Source organism: Anas platyrhynchos, chromosome 16, assembly GCF_047663525.1.
Source record: "Anas platyrhynchos isolate ZD024472 breed Pekin duck chromosome 16, IASCAAS_PekinDuck_T2T, whole genome shotgun sequence".
Lineage (NCBI taxonomy): Eukaryota > Metazoa > Chordata > Aves > Anseriformes > Anatidae > Anas > Anas platyrhynchos.
In genome coordinates, this window is record NC_092602.1 from 15,288,336 (window position 1) to 15,311,341 (window position 23,006).

The window sequence follows — 23,006 nt, forward strand, 5'->3', positions numbered from 1 at the left end:
GAAGGGCACTGTGCCAGTTGCCCTTCAGTACGTGCCCGGAGGCAGACCAGATGTCTTTGCCAAAACAGTCCAGACAATGTATTAGCACACCCATGGACTACCACGTTAGCTCTCATCACTAGCTGCCAGGCAGGACAGCTCCAGACCAAACACACACGCAGGCATGCTACAAACAAAACACAGAACACAAGGCACAAGAAAAAGTGACCCCCAGGGGAAAGCCCTATGGCAACAGCAAGTCATAACAGGTGCTCTGCAGCAGACCCAAGGAGAGACTCAAATGTCACGACATGCAACTGGAAGCAATTGCCAGAACTGGGATGATGGAGGCATAAAAAGCCTGCCTTCAAGACAAGAGACCAGAAGGATGGGGAGGGAAAACCCCATAAGAAGACACTTAGGAAATCAATTCCCAAGCAAGAGCTCCTGATGCAGCCCAGATGTCTTCTGCAAGAGTGAGGATGGAAACAGATGCGATCTCAAACCGAATGTGATGCACAAGACCTGAAAGAGATCTGCACTTCAAGCAGCGACTGCAAGACAAGAAATGCTCAGATCAGAGCCATGATGACAAAACAAGCATTGAGGCCCTTCAGGACAGCTTCCAAGTCGCTTGTCTAGTCAGTCCAGTGTAAAAAGCTAGGAGGATATCAAGACCCGAGAAGCACAGAACAAACATTGCAGAAGCAACACTTTTATTGATATGGGGCAATGTATTCAGTTCTAAATCAAGCATTAATGCCTTTATGGAATGATTATGTTAGGGTAAAAGGTGCAACCGAAAAGGCTTATTTTTGTGAACCTTTGAAGTACAAGTGAGGGAACAATGGGGCATACAGAGATTTTTATATATGCCTAACTCCCCATGGGCACTCTTAGGTAGAGATTTATTAGAACAATTAGGAGCAGAAATTGTTTTTGAAAAAGGGAAAATGGAATTAAGAATAGGAGAAGAGCAACTAATAAATGTATTAAGCTTGGCACTAATGCAAACTGAGCCTAAAAGTGAAATACCTTTAGAGATCACAGATCAAGTATATCCAGAAGTTTGGGCCTCCGAAGTCCCTGGAAGAGCTAAAAATGTGACCTTAAAAATTATTAAATTAAAGCCATTAACCCGTTGAAGTTAAGTAAAAAACCCGTTAAGGTTAAGTAATATCCTTTGAGGATAGAAGATAGGAAAAGGATTAAAGAGATAATTGATGCATTTTTGCAGTATGGGTTATTGATTGAATGCAAATCAGAATACAATACGCCCATATTACCAATTAAAAAGGCAGATGGAAAAAGCAATAGGCTAGTTCCGGATTTGATGGCCATAAATAAAATCACCGAGGATATACATCCAGCACTGGCAAACCCTTATACTTTGCAGACTAAACTATAGTCAAGTCTGGTTTACCGTGCTGGATTTAAAAGACGCCTTCTGGCCTTAGCCACAGAAAGACAAAACCTATTTGCCTTTGAATGGGAAAACCCCGACTCAGGCAAAAAGACGCAGCTTAAGTGGACACTACTACCTCAAGGATTCAAGAATAGCCCCACTATTTTTGGAAACCAATTAGCAAGGGAACTTGAAACTTGGATGCCTCCAGACACTGAAGGTGCTTTGTTACAATATGTAGATGATCTCTTAATAGCTACCGAGACTAAAGGGAGTTGTATTCAATGGACTATTGAATTTTCTTTTTGAATTTTTGAATATTGAATTTTATTGACTCTTAATTTTCTGGGTTTAAATGGATATCGAGTCTCTCGACAGAAAGTCCAGCTGGATCAATAAAGTGTGACCTATTTGGGATTTGAAATTTCGGGAGGACAACGAGAACTAGGAACTGAACGTAAGGAAGTCATTTGCCAGACTCCAGAACCTCAAACGGTAAAGGAGCTATGAGCCTTTTTAGGAATGACAGGTTGGTGTCGCCTTTGGATTTATAATTATGGACTAATGGTAAAGCCTCTATACGAATTGATAAAGATTAATCAGTCAAAGTTAGTCTGGATTGGAGAAGCACGAAAAGCCTTTAAACAACTTAAACAAGAATTGATGCAAGCTCCGGCTTTGCGATTACCGGATCTCTCAAAACCCTTTTGGTTGTTCTCTCATGAGAGACAAGGGATAGCTTTGGGAGTACTAGCACAAAGATTGTGTCCCTATAAACGAGCAGTAGGTTACTTCTCTAAACAATTAGATGAAGTAAGTAAAGGATGGCCCGGATGCCTTCGGGCTGTTGCAGCTGTTGTTATAAATATACAAGAAGCTCAGAAGTTTACAATGGGACAGAAAACAACAGTTAGTCTCCCATATGGTCTCAGCAGTTTTGAAACAAAAAGGAAACCATTGGCTTTCACCTCAGAGATTTTAAAATACCAAGCAATATTAGTAGAACAAGATGATGTGGAAATTGTGCTCACTAACATCGTAAATCCAGATTCTTTCCTTAGCGGAACTCTGGATGAACCCATAACCCATGATTGTATAGAAACAATGGAGACTGTGTATTCTAATCGACCCGATCTTAAGGAAGACTCTTACGAATCTTGGCATACTGATGGAAGCAGCTTTGTGAAACAAGAACAACGTAAGGCAGGGTATGCTGTTACAACCACTCAACAGGTAACCGAGTCCAAACCATTACCCCCAAAACGTCCACACAGAAAGCTGAGACAATTGCTCTTACGCGAGCACTGGAAGGAAAATAAACATTTGGACAGATTCTAAGTATGCGTTTGGCGTGGTACATGCTCATGGAGTGATTTGGAAAGAAAGTGGATTGCTGACCACTCAGGGAAAACAGATCAAACTTGCTGAAGAAATTTTAAAATTGTTAGAGGCTGTAAAACAGCCAGAACAGGTAGCTATCATGCATTGTTGGGGACACCAAAAGGGGAACGCCAATTTTGAAACTGGAAATCGATTGGCTGATCAGGAGGCTAAGCAGGCAGCTGAAATAACAGAGGTGAAGGCATTGTCTTTGATACCAGACACTAAAATCCAAATTATATCCAAATTATACAAAAGAAGACTTAAAGTTAATTGAAGATTTGAAAGGTAAAATGAAACCAGATGGATGGGTATATTTAAAAGATAACCGCATAATAATACCCTCTAATTTGACATGGCCCATAGTTCTTACAGAACACAATAAAACACACTGGGAGCTGACATATTGCATAAGAGCCTGAGTCTGACATTAGTGGGACAAAATTTATATACAGCGATAAAACAAGTAACTCAACAATGTAGCATTTGCTTACACAATAACCCCAATACCAAGAATAGAATAAAATTTGGAATAATCGGTAAAGGAAATTATCCGGGGAAACAGTGACAAATTGATTTTTCTGAACTCCCTAGAAAAGGGGGGTATTGTTATTTTCTGGTTCTGACTGACACGTTTTCAGGATGGCCTGAAGCCTTTCCTTGTCGAACAAACAAAGCAAGAGAGGTGGTTAAAGTCTTGTTAAATGAAATAATACCACGCTTTGGGATTCCAGTAGCAATGTCTTCTGATAGAGGTTCACATTTTTGTGCGCAAGTGGTACAACAGATAAGTAAGATTCTAAAGTTAGATTGGGAACTGCACACTCCTTATAGACCACAGGCAAGTGAACAGGTAGAAAAAATGAAACATTTAATTAAACAACAAATAGCTAAAATCGGACAAGAAGCTAATTTGTCATGGCCTCAATCCCTCCCTTTAGCATTACTTAGAATGAGAGTTAAACCTAGAATAAAAGGGAAATTTGTGTCCCTTCAAAATGTTATATGGAAGGCCCTATCAATTTCTATTTAGAGGAGAGTACCTAACGCATTTAGGATCAGAGTATTTATATGCTTATATAACTGAACTTCAGAAACAATTAAATAAAGTACATAAATTTGTTTTAGGGACCAGGGCTAGAGGGTTGGATCAACCAATCCACCCCTTTAAGCTCAGGGATTATATATATATACTTTTTCAGGACAACTCCTAGAGGAAAAATGGAAGGAAAGTGGACGGGACCATACCAGGTATTACTGACAACACACACGACCATTAAGATTAAGGAGCAAGCAGCTTGGATCCACTATTCAAGGGTGAAGAAGGCCCCGGCAAGCATATGGACCACCACCCCAATTGGACCAACAAAATTACTTTTTTTCAGATCCTAATGATTGCGGGGGTGGTGTTTTCGGATTCTGGGTTGGCAGCTTGGGATGAGAACTTACACCTGACCCTGATAAAAACAGTATCTCAAGTAATTAATAAGACGAGATGTTGGGTATGCACCCATCTGCCAGAGCACGGGAATAAGGGTGTATCGTTAAGCGGTATTCCCTTGCCTGCAAATGTATCTTGGACTAATTTGTGGGAAAACACATCTTGAGGTCGAAAATATGAAGAAGTTTTGGAACTAGAAGTGAGTAGCCCCGTGCCATTGGAATCATACTATGTACATGTACAAAGGTGTAACCTGCCTACGGGTATGGGAAAACAGGATTGTATAAATACGGATACTACTTATGTGGGAAATCAGACATCTTGTAATCGAACAATTGATATTAGTACGACTAGCGGTTGGGCAAATTCAACCAGCTGGCTGGTACCAGAAGGAAAAGGGTGGTATTGGCTATGCAATGATACAGCCCTTAAGGTCTTCCCCGAGAATTGGAAGGGAACTTGTACTCTGGAGCAGTAGTCCCCAATATGACAGTACATGATGTAGTGCCTCAAGGTTACTTGAGAAATCATATCCGGAGAATCAGACGAAAAATGAACAATCCGTTAAGAGAGAGACCCACCATTTTTCATAGTTTTGTTTGATGGCTTATCCCATGGTTAGGAGTGAGTGAATTGGAAAAGGCAATAGTTAATATTTCTGCAATAACGGAGAAATTAGAGAACAAAACTCTGGATGCTATAAAGGCTCAACAAGAAGAGATATCTGGTTTATCACTAGTATTATAAAATTGGAGGGCCCTAGACTTGCTACTGGCTGCTCAAAGGGGAGTCTATACAGTAATAAACACAAGTTGTTGTATGTATGTAGATCAGAGTGGAAGGATCTCTACCGACCTGGAAGAAATATGGGAGCAGACAAGGATCCTACATGAGATCAGTAAAGATAAACTTTCATGGAGTTTTAGTGAAATATGGAATAAGTTAACCTTATTGGTTGCCCAATTTCCAATGGTTGAAACAAGTTTTCATTGCTTTAATTGCATTAGTAATGTTAGGAATATTTGTGTGTATGTTGCTTTGATGCCTGCTTTGTTGTATTATGGCAAATAATAAAAGTATCTGATGCAACAGAATTTGCATGGGAAAAGAAAAGGCAGGATTGATTAACGAGGCATTGGGGAGGCAAGGACAATCTCCAGACAAGGACTGTATTTCTCAAAAAAAGACACTGGAACTCATGATAAGGAAGCGGCAGACGGACAGAGAAATAAATGTAAGGACTATAAATCTTGAAGCTGGACATTGGAATTCATGATAAAGATACAACCAAAGGAAGAATTAGCAAGAACCAGCTCTTGAAATTAAAAAAAAAAAATATGCGAACTCAGCAGAATCCTGACCAAAGGTGAAAAGTGAGGAAGACTCGGGGTCTTCCTCCCACAGCTCACTGCCAACGTCCTGAAGACCTCTGCCCACAAGGGTCCCCGGTCCCAGGTTCGAGTCCCCACATAGGACCCTGCAACCCGAGTCGAGTCGGGTCCACGGACTCGGTCCCAGATTCGATTCCCCACTCCGGCCTCTGGTCCCCTGGTCGGGTTGGTCCCTGGGTTGGGTCCCCGGGTCACAAGTTTATTCCCCACACTGGACCCTGGTCCCCAGGTAGGGTTGGGACCCCGACCCCAGGCAACAGGTTGTATTCGTACATCGGCCCTGGTCCCCGTGTCGAGTTGGGACCTCTGGTTAGGTCATAGGTTCATTTCCCCACACCCACCCACCTCCACGGGTCAGGTCCGGATCCCGGCCCCATGCCACAGGTTCTATTCACACACCGTCCCTGGTTCCCGTGTCAAGTTAGGACCCCTGGTTAGGTCGTAGGTTCTTTTCCCTTTACCGGCCCCAGGTCCCCTCGTCGCGTCGTATCCCCAACCCCCTGTCCCAGGTTCAATTCCACACACGGCTTTTGGGTCGGGTTGGGACATCTGGTCAGGTCATATGTTCATTTCCCCACTCCCACCCCACCTCCACGGGTCGGGTCCAGATCCCGGCCCCGGGTCCCAGGTTCGATTCCCCACACCAGCCTGAGTACCCTGGTCGAGTCGGGACCCCGGTCCCGGGTCCATGGTTCAATACTCCACACCGTCTCTGGTCCCTGGGTCGGGTTGTGTCCCCGGGTTGGCTGCGTAAAGGCTCCCCTGGGGAGTTCAGTTGTACCCAAAGTCTTCCTTTGGGGGCAATTTTTGATGGGCGAAAGGGGCTTTGTACGCCTTTGCTGGGGTCCTGCTTTAAATTCCTCTCAGATTCCGCCCAGGGATATATTTGGGATTAGAAAGGGATATATATATATACTGATATATTTAGGTTTAGAAAGAGGATACAGAAATATTTCCACATAAAGAGCCTGAAATACCCTAATTAAGCCCAAATCTTCATATATAGAAAGCCTGGAAGCATCACTTTCTAATGAAAAACAGCAAACCCCTTCAAAACATTGTATAAAATTGATTTTTGGCATGGAGGAAAGGGTTAAAAAAAATCAAGCTTTAATGATGAAATACTGTCCTTTAACAAAACAAAAGATCTAATATAACTATTTCACCACAGAAAACTAGCTTCTTGGCAGTAAAACTGCAGCCCAGTCCATTTAGAAAAATATGTTTACTTGGAGCAATGAATTCTATTGTTGGTGTAAAATCAGACAACAATTAATTCTGATGCCCGCACAGGAATCTATGTGTAGTCAGAAAGAAAATCAGGGCACGGGCCTGTAATGAAGAAATCTGCAGGTGCTCTACAGAAACAGAATTCCCTTTGTGGAGAAATACAATGTGTTTTTGACTTCCAATTTTATGGAAGATTTGAAAGCTTGTATTTTCTTATAAAAAGCCATTCTACTCAAAGATTCTTAATACCAAAACAATTTTCAAGTTTCTCTTAAAAAAAAAAAAGTGCAAGGACAGGTCTGAGAAAAGAAAACAGTACGTTCGTGTTACCTGATCTTTATAGAGTAACCATCATTCCTCAGTGAATAAAACACAGCTCCATCATTTCAAGGACAGACTGCACTTGCGTTGTCTGGAAAGACCTTGTGTAAAAGCTTTTTTTTTTTTTTTAAGAATGAAAAAACAAAATGAGTCATTTACATCATCAAATTCTTCTTTCTACATGGTGCACACCTGTAAAACAGCTCAAGATATTAGTAACAGCAATTAACTGAATGCCACTTTCATTCAGGTACTTCAATTATAAGAAGCTCAGAATAAATAATACTTTTTACTTCATTTTCAGCCTGAAGCTCTCATTGGTTACCTACCTTTAGAATGCCACAAAAAGTACTGTTTCATGAACTGAGAAAAGAAAACATACATATGTCAAAGATGTAAGCATCACCAATCAGGCTAAGCAAGCCAGAACAACACGGGATCTGTAAAGATTAATCACCAATACTTTCCAGCCACATTTTACCACTAGAAGCAGTGTTTGTGACATTCCTACAGAGCTCACAGATCTGTAAGAAAAGGTGAGGTAAGGAACAGTCTGTCTGTCTTCACTTCAAGTCAATGATGTCCTCATCATATAAAGAAGTCAGATGGAACGGATAGCTAGATGGTGAGCTCTCCTTTCTGTTTGCTACAGTATCAGGATCTGAACTAGTGGAAAGATGATGACTCTCAGAAAAGCTTTCAAAAGAGGCTGAGATTATTCTGCAAAGATGAAGACAAAAGTTACTGAGAAACAATACACAGGTAAGGGCAAGCAGGGTCAGTGGCTATTTCTGCATACAATCAAGTTATCCTAAAGGCAGAGACAAACCATTAAAACTGAATTTCTCTCTGTTTTACTCTGCTTCCACACCAGGCTAGCACTGAACCAGAGCCTTGATAACAACTCATATTAAAACAGAGATTACATACATCAGATTATTGCCCGAAGGTAATGTTATTGAATGCTCCCCTCCATATAATTTTCCAATAGTGGAATAAATATAATAAAGTTTTACATTGCAGTGGATTGAAAAAAAATAATTTCAGTCTACTGTATCTTGGCTGAATTCTGCTGCTACTTATCACAAATGCAGCTTATAAAAACAATGAAAAAAACACAATGGCAGGGGGTCTGGTAAGCAGATACAAACAGACATATGCAATAGTGTTTCTTTACAAAATTTATTTTGGAGATAATGAGACCCAAGGATATGAAGAAAACAGCAAGTGAGTCTGCACAGTGCAGATGCTGTAGGCCTGATGACTACAAGGTCCCCACAAAGTCCCATTTAGTCTTGCTTTTCTCATATCTTTAGCAAGAGGTATAACCATTTCAGTACTGATAGTATTCAGATACTATAATACACATTAGGATGAAATTCTCAGTAGTATACAAGGGCCTCAGTCAGTCTATACTGAACTAATATTAGAGTAAAAAGGTTGAGAAACAATCAATTCCCAAAATACTTACAGTCTAACTAAGGTTATTTTCTAAAGCCCATATATTTACCTGTCGCTACTAGTTGATCTTACCACTCCCTGCTTGGGATCTGACTGTCTTCAAGGAGCCTTTTTTTGCTTCTGTGCACCTTCTGTCTTGGGAATAGATTAATCCAGAAGGCCTCAGTAAAGGAATAAAAGTCTTAATACTCTCAAAAGGAAATAAAACATTCACAAAAAACATTGTGATCTCTCTTGATGGTTTTCATTACTAACTAAAAAGTTCCTAGCTGGCTTAGAATATGGTTACAATAGAATCATCATAGAATGGCTTGTGTTAGAAGGGATCTTAAAGATCATCTAACTCCAACCCCCCTGCCATAGATAGGGACGCCACCCACTAGATCAGGTTGGCCAAAGCCCCATCCAGCCTTGCCTTGAACACCTCCCGGTATGGGGCATCGACTTCTCTTGGTAACATGTTCCAGTGCCTCACTACCCTTACAGTGAAGCATTTCCTCCTAATCTAATCTAAACCTATCTTCTTTTAGTTTAAGACCACTTCCCACATTCTATCATTATCTACCCGAGTAAAGAGTCCTTCTCCATTTTTTACAAGACTCCTTTAATTATTGAAAGGTCACAGTGAGGTCCTCCCTGTAACCGTCTCTCCTCCAGGCTGAACAGTCTCAGCTCTCTCAGCTTTTCTTCATAGGAGAGGTGCTCCAGTCCTCTGATCATCTTTGTAGCCCCTCCTCTGTACTCGCACTAACAGGTCCAAATCTTTCTTGTGCTGGGGGTCCAGACCTGGATGCAGTACTCCAAGTGAGGCCTCAGAAGGGCGGAGTAGAGGGGGGACAATAATCCCCTCCCTTAACTGGCTGGCCACTCCTCTGTTGATGCAGCCCAGGATGCAGTTGGCCTTTTGGCCTGCAAGTGCACGCTGCTGGTTCATGTTGAGTCTTTTGTCCACCAGAACTCCCAAGTCCTCCTCTGCAGGTCTGCTCTCAATTAGTGCTTCTCCTAGTCTGTCCTCATATCTGGGATTTCCCTGACCCAGGTGCAGAACCTTGCACTTGGACTTGTTGAACCTCATTAGGTTCACGTGGGCCCACTTCTCCAGCCTGGAATTTCACCTGAAATGCAGAAGGAAAAAAGAACGTTACACTTTCATACCAGTATCAGTTCTAAATACTTCTAATGAAAAGTTATACAGAAAAGTTATAAACATTATGTGGGGTGCTTTTTAACCCAAGTAACAAAGATCTTCCCTGTACTGTATCTTTCACTATAAATAGGCTAGGAGGAGGAAGAAATACGTCCACATTTGGCAGACTGACAACTTGGCTTACTGAGAAAAAGCATATTGCCTGTCTTAAAAACTGAAATTCAGATTCCTTTCTCTTTTCCTCTTCTGTCAACAGTGCAGCAGCAGATTTAAATACATCTAAATGAACAAGATCTACATACATCTTGCATTACCTAGTTGGTGTTCCTTTGTTTCTCTATTATTTATCCCTGTAGATCGATTGTTCACAGATCATGTTACACCAAATTTACTGTGCATTTATTAACTTTAAATTTATTAACTCTTTTGAGACTGGAAATACTTCTTGCCTTTAGTTTTCATTAGTTTAATTAGCTATCATAAATTAATTAGCTGTTCATAAATGAAAGGAATGGCATATGTGAAGTCTGAAAGTTTTCCCACAATTTTATACCTCTTTTTGCTTTATAGTCTTGGCCATATTGCCAAAGGCTCATTAAGGTAGTGAAGCTTAATTCTTCCCCTCCTACAGACATGATTTCTTCCAAACAGTGCTGCTGTGCATTCAGAAGAGATACTATGGGGCAAAAGCTCAGCCAGGTGTTTCAGATCTCTGGATAAGGTTTCCATCTTCCAGACTCTCAGCCATGAAAACAAAATCTTTTAACTGATTGATATCATTTTACTAAAGATAATAATCAAAGCTTCAAGCAGCCTGGAAACCATGTTACCTTCTCAAGAAGAAAGAGGACATTCTGGTATTTCATAAGCCGGCGGTGCTTGAGGAGAACTTGAACTCATTTCCTTAGAACTGCTATGAGACGATCCCCTTACTGCAGCAGTAGCTTTCAAATAAATATCTGACTGAAATCACAAAGAACTCATCATTAGTACAGCAAAACTTTCTTAAACACTTGCTGAAGAAGAGCTTAAATGTTTGTCCACTATGTTCTATTGCCATTGTTGCTGTATTGCTGCTAAGTTAACTACAGCTGGCCACAGAAAGGCTATCTCACTGTAAATGGGGAGAACTTCTGTGATGTTCAGAAGAGCATTTGCCCTGTAAATAATCAAATACTTCAGCTCTGCATTACTGCAAGCAATAAAGGACAGTTAGATCAATTCTGATTCTCACTGTACTCACTACAAGCTAAGATCACACAAATTAACAGTTCATGCAAATCAGAAAATGTGTCAGTTTTGCTTTGGTTTGGGCTTCAGCAACTCTTTATGCGAATTAGGTCCCAACACCTCACAAATAGTCAAACATGCTTTTCTCGTGTCTTATCCATGATGCTACAAGCTGAAGCTCAGGCACAACTGCTGTGTGGACTAAGTTTCCACTCACCACTAATCGGATCTCAATGGAATCAGTAGTGAAGGCAAGGATAGAAGGGAAAGCACAGACTGCAATGAAACAAAAATTATTTTTCAAGGAAGAATGATTAATGTAAATGTTTCTCAGATGCTCCCTGAAAACAATTCTTGAGTATCTAACCTACTCTGGTATCTCCCTTTCCTATGACAAAATTTGTCTACTGTACTGATGGACATTCAGATACAAGCCTGAAGAAAACTTCACTCTCCATGCCTGGCAGAATATAAACTGAATGGAAAATAAAAAACAGAAAAAAAAGAGAAAGGAAAAAAAAAGTTTATCAGAGGAAAAACTTGGCCCCAAGACTCCACTTATTAAAGATACCATATGCAGAATCTTAGCTGAAGTGGCATCATGAATACAATACACTTAGAGAATCACAGAATCATCTAGGTTGGAAAAAACCTTCAAGTCCAACAATCAACCTGACCTACCAAGTTCCATCATTATGTCCCTTGGTGTTGCAGGAAGCACGGCTGAAAGCACGACAGACACCAGTAGAGTCAGATCATGCTCCATTTTATTGCCCGAATAGCCTTTTATAGTGAACTTAACAGGGGTGGATAGTGTTTCACACAAAATTATTGGTCAAAAGCACTCAGACAAACAACTACAAGAAAACAACCCCACCTGCAAGAAAACAACCCCTCTTGTGATTAGCAGTCACACAGACCTTGTCCTTGAAGCCAGAGGCTGGTACCAATATTTTTCTAAATTCCTCAATTGGCCAATGTGGGAACACTGTCATGGGAACTTCTCATAGTTGCCCTCGTAGCTTGGTTTGCTCAGCTGCAGCAAGCCATGGGATTTTTGCTGTTTCAAAAAATCCTTCAACACCTTGGTGTTATGTCAACACCTCTCCAGGGATAGGGATTCCACCACTTCCCTGGGCAGTCCATTCTAATGGTTAACCACCCTCTCCATGAAGAAATTCTTATTTATAGGAATTTATTAACCCATATTTATTAAATTTTATTATATTAAAAATAGATTTATGTATGTTAAATTATTTTTAATTTTATATTTATTCTTATATATTCCTAGCACACATTCTGAAATTCTACCAACAGCCAAGTGCAAGCCTAAATAGTAATGAAAAAAGGGTAAAAGAGGTATGTTCTTACCAACAGCATAAGGAACTTGATTCCAGCTAAAGTGAAAGTCGTAAGCCGATGACTGGACGAGTGGAGAACCTCCATTAAAAGGATACACCTTTCTGTATTGGCAAACATCTGTAACAAAAAAAAGGAAAAAAAGAAACCTCCAATATCTTACAGCACAAATGACAAACACCAACATTATAGGTAGATTTTACAGAAGTGTGGATAATACACAGATAAATATCAAACACTTATGTAGAAGTCCCTCTATATCTAAACAGACCATAAGGGAAATGTGCTTCCTTTGTGAATACATTTACAAGATACAAATAGTAGAGCTACATTTTAATAACTTGTCAGATTTCACAAAGTAAGTATTGGTCTGTTTCAGCAATCATCAACTTTGTCTATGGATAGAGGAATAGTTAAGAACATTTCTGAAAGTGATGTAAGCAGAGCTGTACCCCTCTGACTGTAAGAACTACCCTTCAAGCAGCCACATACTAGCACAGTTTGTGTTCTTTGAGGATTGCAATACACATGGGATACTACGGATACCAAGATTTCATTAATCATATAACTTGTGAATCTACTACTTCTCTATTTTTAGGTAAAATCCTTTTTTTTTTTTTTTTTTTTTTTTTTTTTTCTGTAATTGGTGTCCTTAAACTTAAACTAACTTTATATCCACAAGTGTAAAAAAAAGGTCTTGTTTGAAACCCAAACTTAGAACACTGTCAAATCATGTGTTTTCATACTTGTTCCATGATGATACTTTCATAATTGTAAAACTGTCACAAGACCAAAAAAGGTTTCCCTGTGACAGGGCCCTACAAATAGGGATTCAAGTTGCTGCAACCCTGTGCAACAGGCTTTAGGACCTTAGGATCAACCAAGTTTGTTAGCTTTGGCTCTGTGACGAGCCTACTAGAGTAGGACTGATTCTGCACAGAAGTACAGGTTTGGGAATTCACACTACTCTGTCTCAGACCTTTTAGTTCTTAAGCAGTACTGAGTGAGCCAGAACTAGGTAGGATTTGTTAAACTACCGAAACCAATGAGGCCTCACAGAGCATACAAAGATACGCTTTAGAGACTTTTTCCCTGTAGTACCAATCTAACGGCCAATGCTAGAATACGTAGATGTATTTATCCTGTTTCCATCAATGCTCTCTTTGGAAAGGCAAATAGGACATGCCATCTGAAACAGAAAGCTGTGCTTTGTCCTTCAGCATCACCTCATAAAGGACGTTTCATACTCATAACTTTGATTTTCCTGAGGACTGAAAGCAAAACTACATGTGTACAGCACAGAAGAGCATATGCATATTAAATCCAAGGCCGTTTTATAAAAAGAGATTAAGAGAGTTACAATTTTAAAATGTGCCAGCACAAATAAGTGTGCAGAAGGAAAGAAAGCACAATGACAGAATGGGAAAGCACAAAGAAGAAAACGGATGGAATACTAATTTGTACATGTCCTAGAAACACCCAGTGTGAGACTAGGCAAAGAATAAGATAGATCTGAAGAAATAGGACTTTTGTGAGTAAGATGGTAACGGCTGTCCAATTACACACACCACAATAAAGCAGTACTTCCATTTCTAGTCCTTCTAATATGCACTTAAATTGAAAAAAAAAAAAAGTATTTTGGAATACTTTCCATGAAACACTGAAACTTTAAAATACACATCTAAACTCCAATGAAGAAAGAATTACATGTTGAGATATTATCATTTCCAGTCTTTCCTAACTACTTACAGTTATAACATAACAGTAGGCCAGCTTCACCATCTTCATATACATCAACAGCTGCAACAAAATTTACCTGCAATGATAACAGGAAAGGGTAATGATCAGGCAGATAAGATACAGATGTTACTATGACCAGGTTTTGACTAAGAAGCAATCAAATCAGTTGGTGCATAATTACAGATAAAAGAAAAAAAAAATATTTATTTTTTGTGATTCATTTTCAGGATGCTGATAGGATGGAAATCAATTTCTTTTGTATTCAATGCTGTATTTCAGTAATGCATATTCAATTTTGTAACTTCAGTATAAATACATACCTACAGTATAAAATGATACAAACATACCTAACTTACTTGACAATATAAATTTTGGGAAACTGAGTTATTTCAGGGTAGCTTTGAATTAACATGCTATGCTAAAAATAGCAATTCTTTCCAAAAAGTGAAATCTAAAAAGCTCGACTGAAAATCTTGACTAGCAGAAAGATCAAAAGTGCCAATTACTGGATCAAAACCACTAACAGGTACATTGATTGATGTGGATGTACTTCAAGAATTACTGAATAAGCTGAATTTAGAAACTGAGAACCACTGCTGGATAAACTAAAATGGTTTTTGCATAGCATAGGCTACTTATATTCTCATACTTTAATCCTGTATTTGTCTTTTACAGTTAAATTAAAAGAAAAACAAGACACCCATAAGTATATACATTCAGAAAAGGAGACCTCCCTGATGAAATACTTAAGACTGGATTAGACAAATGTCTCCTAGACCACATTATTTGCTACTTGGGCAGGGCTGGAGATTGACTTCATGAACTTCATGGCTTTCCTTTGTGCAATAAAGTACGTGTTCTCTTGATTTAAGACAAATATAAGGCAAGAACTGTTAATCAAATCTGGAAGCTTATATATATCTATAAAAAACACATTTTGACCTATCCTTTGTAGCAACTGAAAGACATTTCTGCTTTGTGACCTGTGGAAATAATTTGGTAACCAATTTCAACAACACAAAAATCACTGGCACAGGTCTAATCAACTTCCTGCTTTGTCTGTGTTCTCAAAGGAAATAAGGGTTACTGGGGAAGAGAACAGAGGGGGGCGATTCTTGACTGTCCACATTCTTTAATTGTATTTCCTTCTTAATCCAGATTAAAATATATTCCCATTGCTGTGGAGAATCTTAACACTGTATTGCCAATGCTAGGAGTACCAACCCTCTTCATCATCAAATCTGAATAAAAACACAGATGATTTAAAAAAAAAATCAACAAGAAGCATCAAATCAAAAGAGATGTCCCTTATACCATTATGAACAGAGAAGTCAACAGAACACAAGAGTAACCCTGTAAAAGGTTCTTCTTTTTTTTTTTTTTTAATTACGCTTAAAGCTATACATTCACATCCATATTAAGAAATTATTGAAATTATTTGATTTTCAAAATGCTGAAGATCATTATCTTCCCAGCAACAGGAAACATTTGAACCCTTTTCCAAAAATCAGGATGTTTACTTAAATCCCAACCCTATGTCCCAGTTAGTAAGATACAGTTAATGTATTACTTGGCTGGGCAGCAGTTTAGAACTAAAAGATATACGCAAATATTTCAGTTTTAGTACATGCAAATAGGCAAATCTGAATGAGATAATGGTGGCCAAAACCTGAAATTATTTTGCTGCAACCTCCTAAAGAATAAAACACTGAGACCATGAAGAAAAGACAAAAATCAAAATATTGACTAAGGAAGGAGAAAAAATGGCTTTGCATTTATACTGACAACAATATTCCAGAGCTTGAAACACAGGCTCTTTCCTAATATGTCATACCTTATAACTACCTCTCTTAGGAGTGATTATTATCACACATTCCAAAAAGAAAAAATGCCTCCGAGTACTCTAAAGTAGAAGTTAAAAAAGTGAAAAGTAAAGGAGAAGAGAGGTTCTCCGTAAATGCTGCTCCCAGGAGGTCAGCACAGCATGGACCTATTCTGCAAGAATATAGTTTAAATGCTAGAAATTTACTTTGTTTGCTTCAACATGATGCAGTCTATAGGACTCCCCAATACTTTCATTAACTAAATCAAACTGATGCCGATACGCCACACAGATCATATCGTCACTGTCTCCAGTAGGTCCATCCACCAGTGTCATAACCACTGGAGGGTCAGAAAGGCGTATTTCCTATGAGATAAATAATAGTATTATTCTCTTTTTCAGGCTCTTAGTGTGAATATTGAATTACTCCATGAATTTACAAGGATGTAATCTAAGCAGAGAAGCATGATACAGAACAAGATGACAGTTTAAGAAGTCTGAAATATTTCTTTGGCATATCAGTGATGGATCTCCATCGTATTGCTTCTCACTTACATCTGTCTGGAGGTTCCAGACGATAAAATGCATGCTCTTTGCCTTTTTCCTCCACTAGCTGAGTGTTGCCCAGTCTGTAAAAGTGATTAGTGATTAGATTACACATACCCAGATGTACTGGAACTCGTCTACTGGAGATTCAGGTAATGACAGCAGAGAGCTGCTGGCTAAACTGTTGCATGGATTGTATTTCTTTGTGATAAGAAGTAGTTTGCTCCCAATAGCCACAACAATCCTCAGTTCACTGCCATGGTGAGTATTAATGGCATACAAATGGCAGCCTAAGAAAAAAAAAAAATTAGGTTGTAAGTATTTGGGGTAAAGACTGTTTTTTTTTATTTTTTAATTTTTGTTCTGTATTTGTATGATGGTTAGTACAATGGGTATCTGATACCTGAGCACCACACAATTACAAACATCCCAACAGGATAATATTAAATTCTAGAAAAAGACAAAAGGCAGTAAGTCTTTTGAAAACTATTTTCCCCCTTACTCCTTTTGCAAGTATAAGAGTAAATATATGTTTTTTTCTTTACTATTCTGCAGTTTCCAGCTTTCCAAGGAAGCTTGATGCTGAATATCGGAAAATGTTTACATCTACTAAAATAATCTGCAATACCCAAACTATTCTAAGCATTACTAATTAAAAAAGATTTGCCATTGTTCTTCTACCTCACAGTGACCTTTATTTCAGTCTTACATCCATGCGTAATTTTTCTTATACCCCTCAATCCTGAAAGCAACATATCTGTTTTTCACCAGAGCTTTTCATCAGCAGTGATTGCCAAGTAACATGGTATTTTTTTACCAAGTTCTCAAATGATAGGCTGGACTGTACCCTATGTTATTTTCACACATAAGCTTAAAGTTTGAATTAACTGTCCAGGGATAAAACTAAAGGTGAATACCTACAACAGCCTCAAGGGAGCTAATAAACCCTGGCAACTACTGGCACAATACCACAGTGGACACTTTTAATACAAGATAATAAAGCTACCTTTTGTTCTCTCCAATTTATTTTCTCTGCAGTCATATTTGCTTCTTATCATCTGCTTTGTTTCTGTATCTTTTTGGACAGCACTCAATCTGAAGACAAGGAGACGAGAGTCTTTTCCTGAAGATGGAGAAAGTCAGAAAACAGCAAATTAGAAAAAGACAGTGGTGGTTTGAAATTAATACTTCCAAAGAGATGAATCACCTAACAGACAGCATTGCCATAAAAGCAAAGTTAAACAATTTTGCTTCTCTGAGTGTAAGCAGCAATGTGACAGGAAGACTGCTTGTGAACTCTATCTAGACTCTACAGTTCCAGTAAGCAACCCTTTCAGTTCACTAGCAGAGTTTCCCATCAGATGGTGCTGTGGCAATAAATAATAGGAGCCTCAAAACAGTGAAACCTACACTGCTAGGAGACGGTGAAAATACGACAGATACAAACTAAAGGCAAGAGAAGAAGGGTTAACTTTAAATTCTGGAACCATCCAGCCTAGCAGCTGATACCTGGATCCTTAATAGAGTCTGAAAACCTTTTGGATGCGGACTGGTTTTGCTTATCAGTTCTTCAAAGTTAGGCAAGTTAGGTTCAAGGCATATTCCAACTGCAAAAATAGCACAGCATCCACCACCACAGCTAAATGTTTTTTTCCACAAAGATAGACATGAGTGGAATACACAACTCTGAAATTTAAAATAAATAAATAAATAAATGATACACTACTATTTGCAGTTGGAAATAAGCTATTGTTAAGAGTAGTTTCTTAACTAAAAGCCAAGTTCCTTAAAATGGAAGTAAAACAAGATTTTCTGACAAAAGTATACTCTCTTACTAGTCTAGCTGGTATAGCTGGAAACATAAGCACGCTTTCTTAATATACATGTATAGTCAGTGTGGATCCAACCATAAATACAAAAGCAAGATCACATGTGCTGCCTTCAATTCTGATAATAGATAAACATGAATCCAGCTTCTGGAACCTTTATGACCTTCTTTTCCCATAGAAAGTGTAAGAGAAAAGAAGATGCAATGTTTCCTTAAGTCCACCACAACTTGAAACACTGATCAACCAGCAAATTCTTACTGTCAACACCGATAAAAGGAAAATGAAATATATGCAATCTCTCTCTTTTCAAGAACGTACATACAAGAATGCGTGCTTCCATGAATGAGTTCATGGAGGAAGAATGGCAAGCAAAATTCACCCTTTTGAAAGGAAGGCTAGAAAACATAAGCTAAATCAAATGTTCAAGAACAGCGTTACTACTCATTAATTCAGCTCTGTCTCTTTGTCAGGTGTGTCCTATAGGATGCATCCTAGAGATTGCACTCCTCAATGCGTTCCTCTTTCAGGATACTAGTTGTTTTGCAAATGTCCCAAATAACCCCACTGCGGTGTTACATCTGTGGCTGCTCATGAAACGGACTATCATCCAAGCTTTTCTTTGGTGTCGTTTTTTTTAAGAGAGTTTTTCTTCACCTCCTACAGACTTGATTATTCCAAGTGAAGGAGCTCTTCCTCCTTCCCCCTCACCATGTCTAAGTGTTTCACAAAATAAGTTGTAGCAAAAAAATAAACAAACATGTTTGGAGGACAAAGTGGATCCACTTCTATAACTCATCTCTCATTACTAAGTCAAATTTAATTAACATTAGAAAAGAGAGCACTGCTACCAAAGCAATTTCTGCATCTGTCATTAATACCAGATGTATTGTTGGTGCCTGAAATACCCCCTTCTTTTGGTATGCTGACCTGAAAAATCTCAGTGATAGCATTACTTCAGTTCTAGTTTCACTGTTAACATTTCCTCTCTCCCAGAAATGCAGAGGGTACTAGAAAGCAGTAGAAACAGGATTTTCTTCTGAAATGAGCTACCTTAAAGTGATCTCAAACCTGGTTGTTAGAACGGAGTGCTGGATAATACCACATTCTATAGGAACATTTTCATAACACAAACATCAGTCTTTCTGCTTGAGTCTTAAAATACCAGTTCTACATCGATGCACTTGAAGTACATCAGAAGGACGCATTTAAAGTACATACAAAATTAACCTTTTAATATATTATTGTATCCTAAAAACCCATATAGTCTTTAATACCAATTTGTACACCCAATATAAGATTGCTTTTACCCATCTAACATTTAACTAGACTAAGGCATAGTCTGAAAATAAAGGGCAATGATAACTTCCACTCCAGATCTCAGTTTCACTATGGTATACAAATACAAAACAAGAGGCAAGGATACTAGCAAGAACAAAAGACCTTTCTCTCCTCTAAATGATTCAGAAAGCACCCACAACAGCAGTCAAAAATCTCTTCAACTTTTTACACAAAAACTCTTTATCAAAATATGCTTGAAGCATCATGAATTGATGCCAGTAATGCCTAATCCTGTTACCTCAAAATGGCTTGTAACATCTCTCTCTTCAGGTTTAACCAATCATCACAGCGTTTTGACTATTAAATGCAATTATCTATTCTAGAAGTTTCATAAACTAAGCTTCAGATACAACAACCCTTTTCAGATCTTCAAAAATGTCACCCACCCGCCAGGTGTCTTCAGAGATGACTGCAAATGCCTCTCAGGTAATCTCAGCTGGTTCTGCAAGGGTTCCAGGATGAATTTCATCAGGTCCAGCCAAAATCGGCAACTCCCAATGGTATGAAAGGAACCACATTTTACCCTTAGCTTGGGTAAATGTCACTTCAGCTAATATTGAGCAAACAGACATAATGTGGTAAAAAACAATAAAACAACCAGATTTCTAATTATTTTATCTGTGTTACACATACAGATCCTGTTCTTGCACTGTGCGTATTCACTTCACAGACTTTTGGGTAAAAAGTACATAACTGAAAAAGTGCATATTTTAGGGACATTTAATCCTTTTGAAAAGAGGGTAAAAAAAAAAAAAGTTGTTTGGACAGACAGGTTTTAAGTTTTTTTTTTTTTTTTTTTATACCAGAATATTTAAGAGAATATAATCTATAGCACTAGAATGTAGTTACACATCACAGAACAAAAACCAGTAACACATTTGGTAGAACAGTGACAGCATAAGTAATTTCCTCCACGTTTTTGTACAACTGAACAAACACATTATTCAGCTAGGGAGATTTCCAGAGTGTTGAGTTCTAAGAGTAGCTGGAGACCAACTATATACTGGTGGATGACAAATCTGGCGTGAGCCAGTAATGTCTACCTTCAGCCCAGAAAGTTAATCATATCCTGTGCTGCACAAAAAGAAGTGTGGCCTAGAAGGTCGAGGGAAGTGATACTCCCCCACTTCACACTGCCCCTGTAAGATACAACCTGGAGTACTGTGTTCAGCTCAGGTGTGCCCAGCACAAGAAGGACATGGACCTGTTAAAGTGGATCCAGAGAAGGGTCACAAAAATGATAAGAGGGCTGGAACACCTACAAGAAAGGCTGAGGAAGCTGTGTTCTTTTAACCTGGATAAAAGAAGGCTCTGAGGAGACGTTATTGTGGCCTTTCAATACTTAAAGGAGGCTTATAAGAAAGAGAGAGAGAGACATTTTACAAGGGCACGTAGTGACAGCACAAGGCGTAATAGTTTCAAACAGAAAGACGGTAGATTTAGCAAAAAATTTATTCCTTTTATCTAATCTATGAGAGTGGTGAGGCACTGGAACAGGTTGCCCAGAGAAGATGTGGATGTCCCATCTCCTGAAGTGTTCAAGGTCAGGCTGGATGAGGCTTTGGGCAACCTCATCTACTGAAAGATGTACCTGACCATGGCAGGGAGGTCGGACTAAAAGGTCTTGAAAAGTTGTTTCCAACCAAAACCATTTGATGATTCAATATGGCCAGTTTCAGGTTTGCTCTGAAGCATGATTCTGAGCATCTAGAGATTTTTTTCCACACCTTTTAGAAAAACAAGCAAACAAACAACAAACAGTACTTGTTGTATGCACTCCCTTATTCTAAATGAGGCATCTAATGCACTTGCCACTGATAAAAACATGATTACCTCAAGACACTTACAAACCCTAAAGCCATAGGGCATGTACGTAAGCAGCCCAGGGGAAATCAGCAAAGGGAAAGTAGTGGAAAGATCTGAAAAGGAGAACAATAAACTCAGAGCTCAAAAACCTAATTACAATAATTAAGAATAGCTATGTGATGTGACAAAAGGACAAAAGGTGATTATATAAATCTAGTGCTGTGGGAATTAAAATTCTACAGCATGCTTCCAAGTTAAAAAACAAAAACAACTCTTAAAGAAAAGCACCTAAGGCATTCCCTTCTACTGATATGTCTGCCAAATAAACAGTTAAACAGACATTCAAATAAGAACCAAATAACAAGGACCTTTCCTACTTTCGTCTGTTCGGGCAATCAAAACATCCAGAGCTTCCAACACATGCATCTGCTTTATTTGGAGAGTTTTATCAAATACTTGAACTGATGGCTGACCATCTAAAAAAGAAAACACACGTATTTCTTTAAAATTCTGCTAAAATTTGGTAGTCAATGGTTCTGAACTATTTCTTTCTAATAAAATAAGTCTTGTTTTTTCTCATGAAAATAAAACATTCTGCACAAAGCTCGTATGTATGCTGCAGCATCATAACCAGTACTTCCTTATAGGAGTGTTTTATCATTGCCATGGATGAAATTATGCAACTGAAGCCTGAAAGGGACCTTTCTTTCGAAAGTCTGAAAATTTTCACTGATAACTAACTTCATTCCCTTAGTCTCAATGGCCTTATGTGGCACACAGAAGATAAGAGGTCAAACTAGTAAAAGCACTGCTATGGAAGAAACAGGCTTTCATCACCACATAAGCCTTGTGCTTCATGTTCATTAGTATCATCAAGGGCTAAAAAATCTGGACGCTCCTTGAGTTTGGGTTTGACTTCATAAATCTTTTCAGATGGCCATGATAACAGCATCTGAAATAACAAAACATTCAGAAATCTGCACAAAAATTGGTTCCAAATAAGAATTCTGATGCAGAGAAAAAATCTGCAGCTAGATTACATAAATGTAATAGATTCACTTGGATTGGTACTCTCCTTGCAGGTGAGGACTTACCAATTACCTAAACAGAGCTTATTAACATTTATTTTGAAGAAAATGGTCAGCTACATAAATAATTGACACAAGAACACAGCATCATTTACTAACCATCAATTAACAAGATGCCAGTGTCTGTAGAAACCAGCAAGGACTGGCCCCAGGAATCTGCACAGACAACTTCATGAGGAAAATTACTGCAGAAAGATTGGGACTCCCAAGGCTATGATGTAACATAAGGGATACATATTAATTATACTAAGAAATACTGATCATATAGACACGAATGAGATGTGACATGTAAGAACACGTAAATACTTTTGGCAGGGTACATTTCTTAAAAGTATATTTTTTGAATTTGAAATAAGAAAATCTAATTAATTTTCTTGAAGAGAAATACTCTCCCTACCAATTGGATTTGGAGACTAATAAGTATGATACACTCTTGGAACACTGGAATTAAAACCCAAGCAGCTGATATTCAGTGCAACCCTGGAAATTTCTT

General features: G+C 38.6%; 1 protein-coding gene across 1 annotated transcript; it reads right to left on the minus strand.

Moving 5' to 3' along the window:
* Positions 1–6,708: 6,708 nt before the first annotated feature.
* Positions 6,709–21,292, minus strand: LOC119718618 (GTPase-activating Rap/Ran-GAP domain-like protein 3). Its single transcript, XM_072024350.1, has 8 exons — positions 20,006–21,292; positions 17,459–17,575; positions 16,570–16,742; positions 14,094–14,160; positions 12,357–12,464; positions 11,203–11,261; positions 10,586–10,718; positions 6,709–9,723 (listed from the first exon to the last, which is right to left on the minus strand). The coding sequence occupies exons 2-7, from the start codon at positions 17,508–17,510 to the stop codon at positions 10,590–10,592; spliced, it is 588 nt and encodes a 195-aa protein (XP_071880451.1). The 5' UTR covers positions 17,511–17,575; positions 20,006–21,292; the 3' UTR covers positions 6,709–9,723; positions 10,586–10,589.
* Between the last annotated feature and the right edge of the window lie 1,714 nt (positions 21,293–23,006).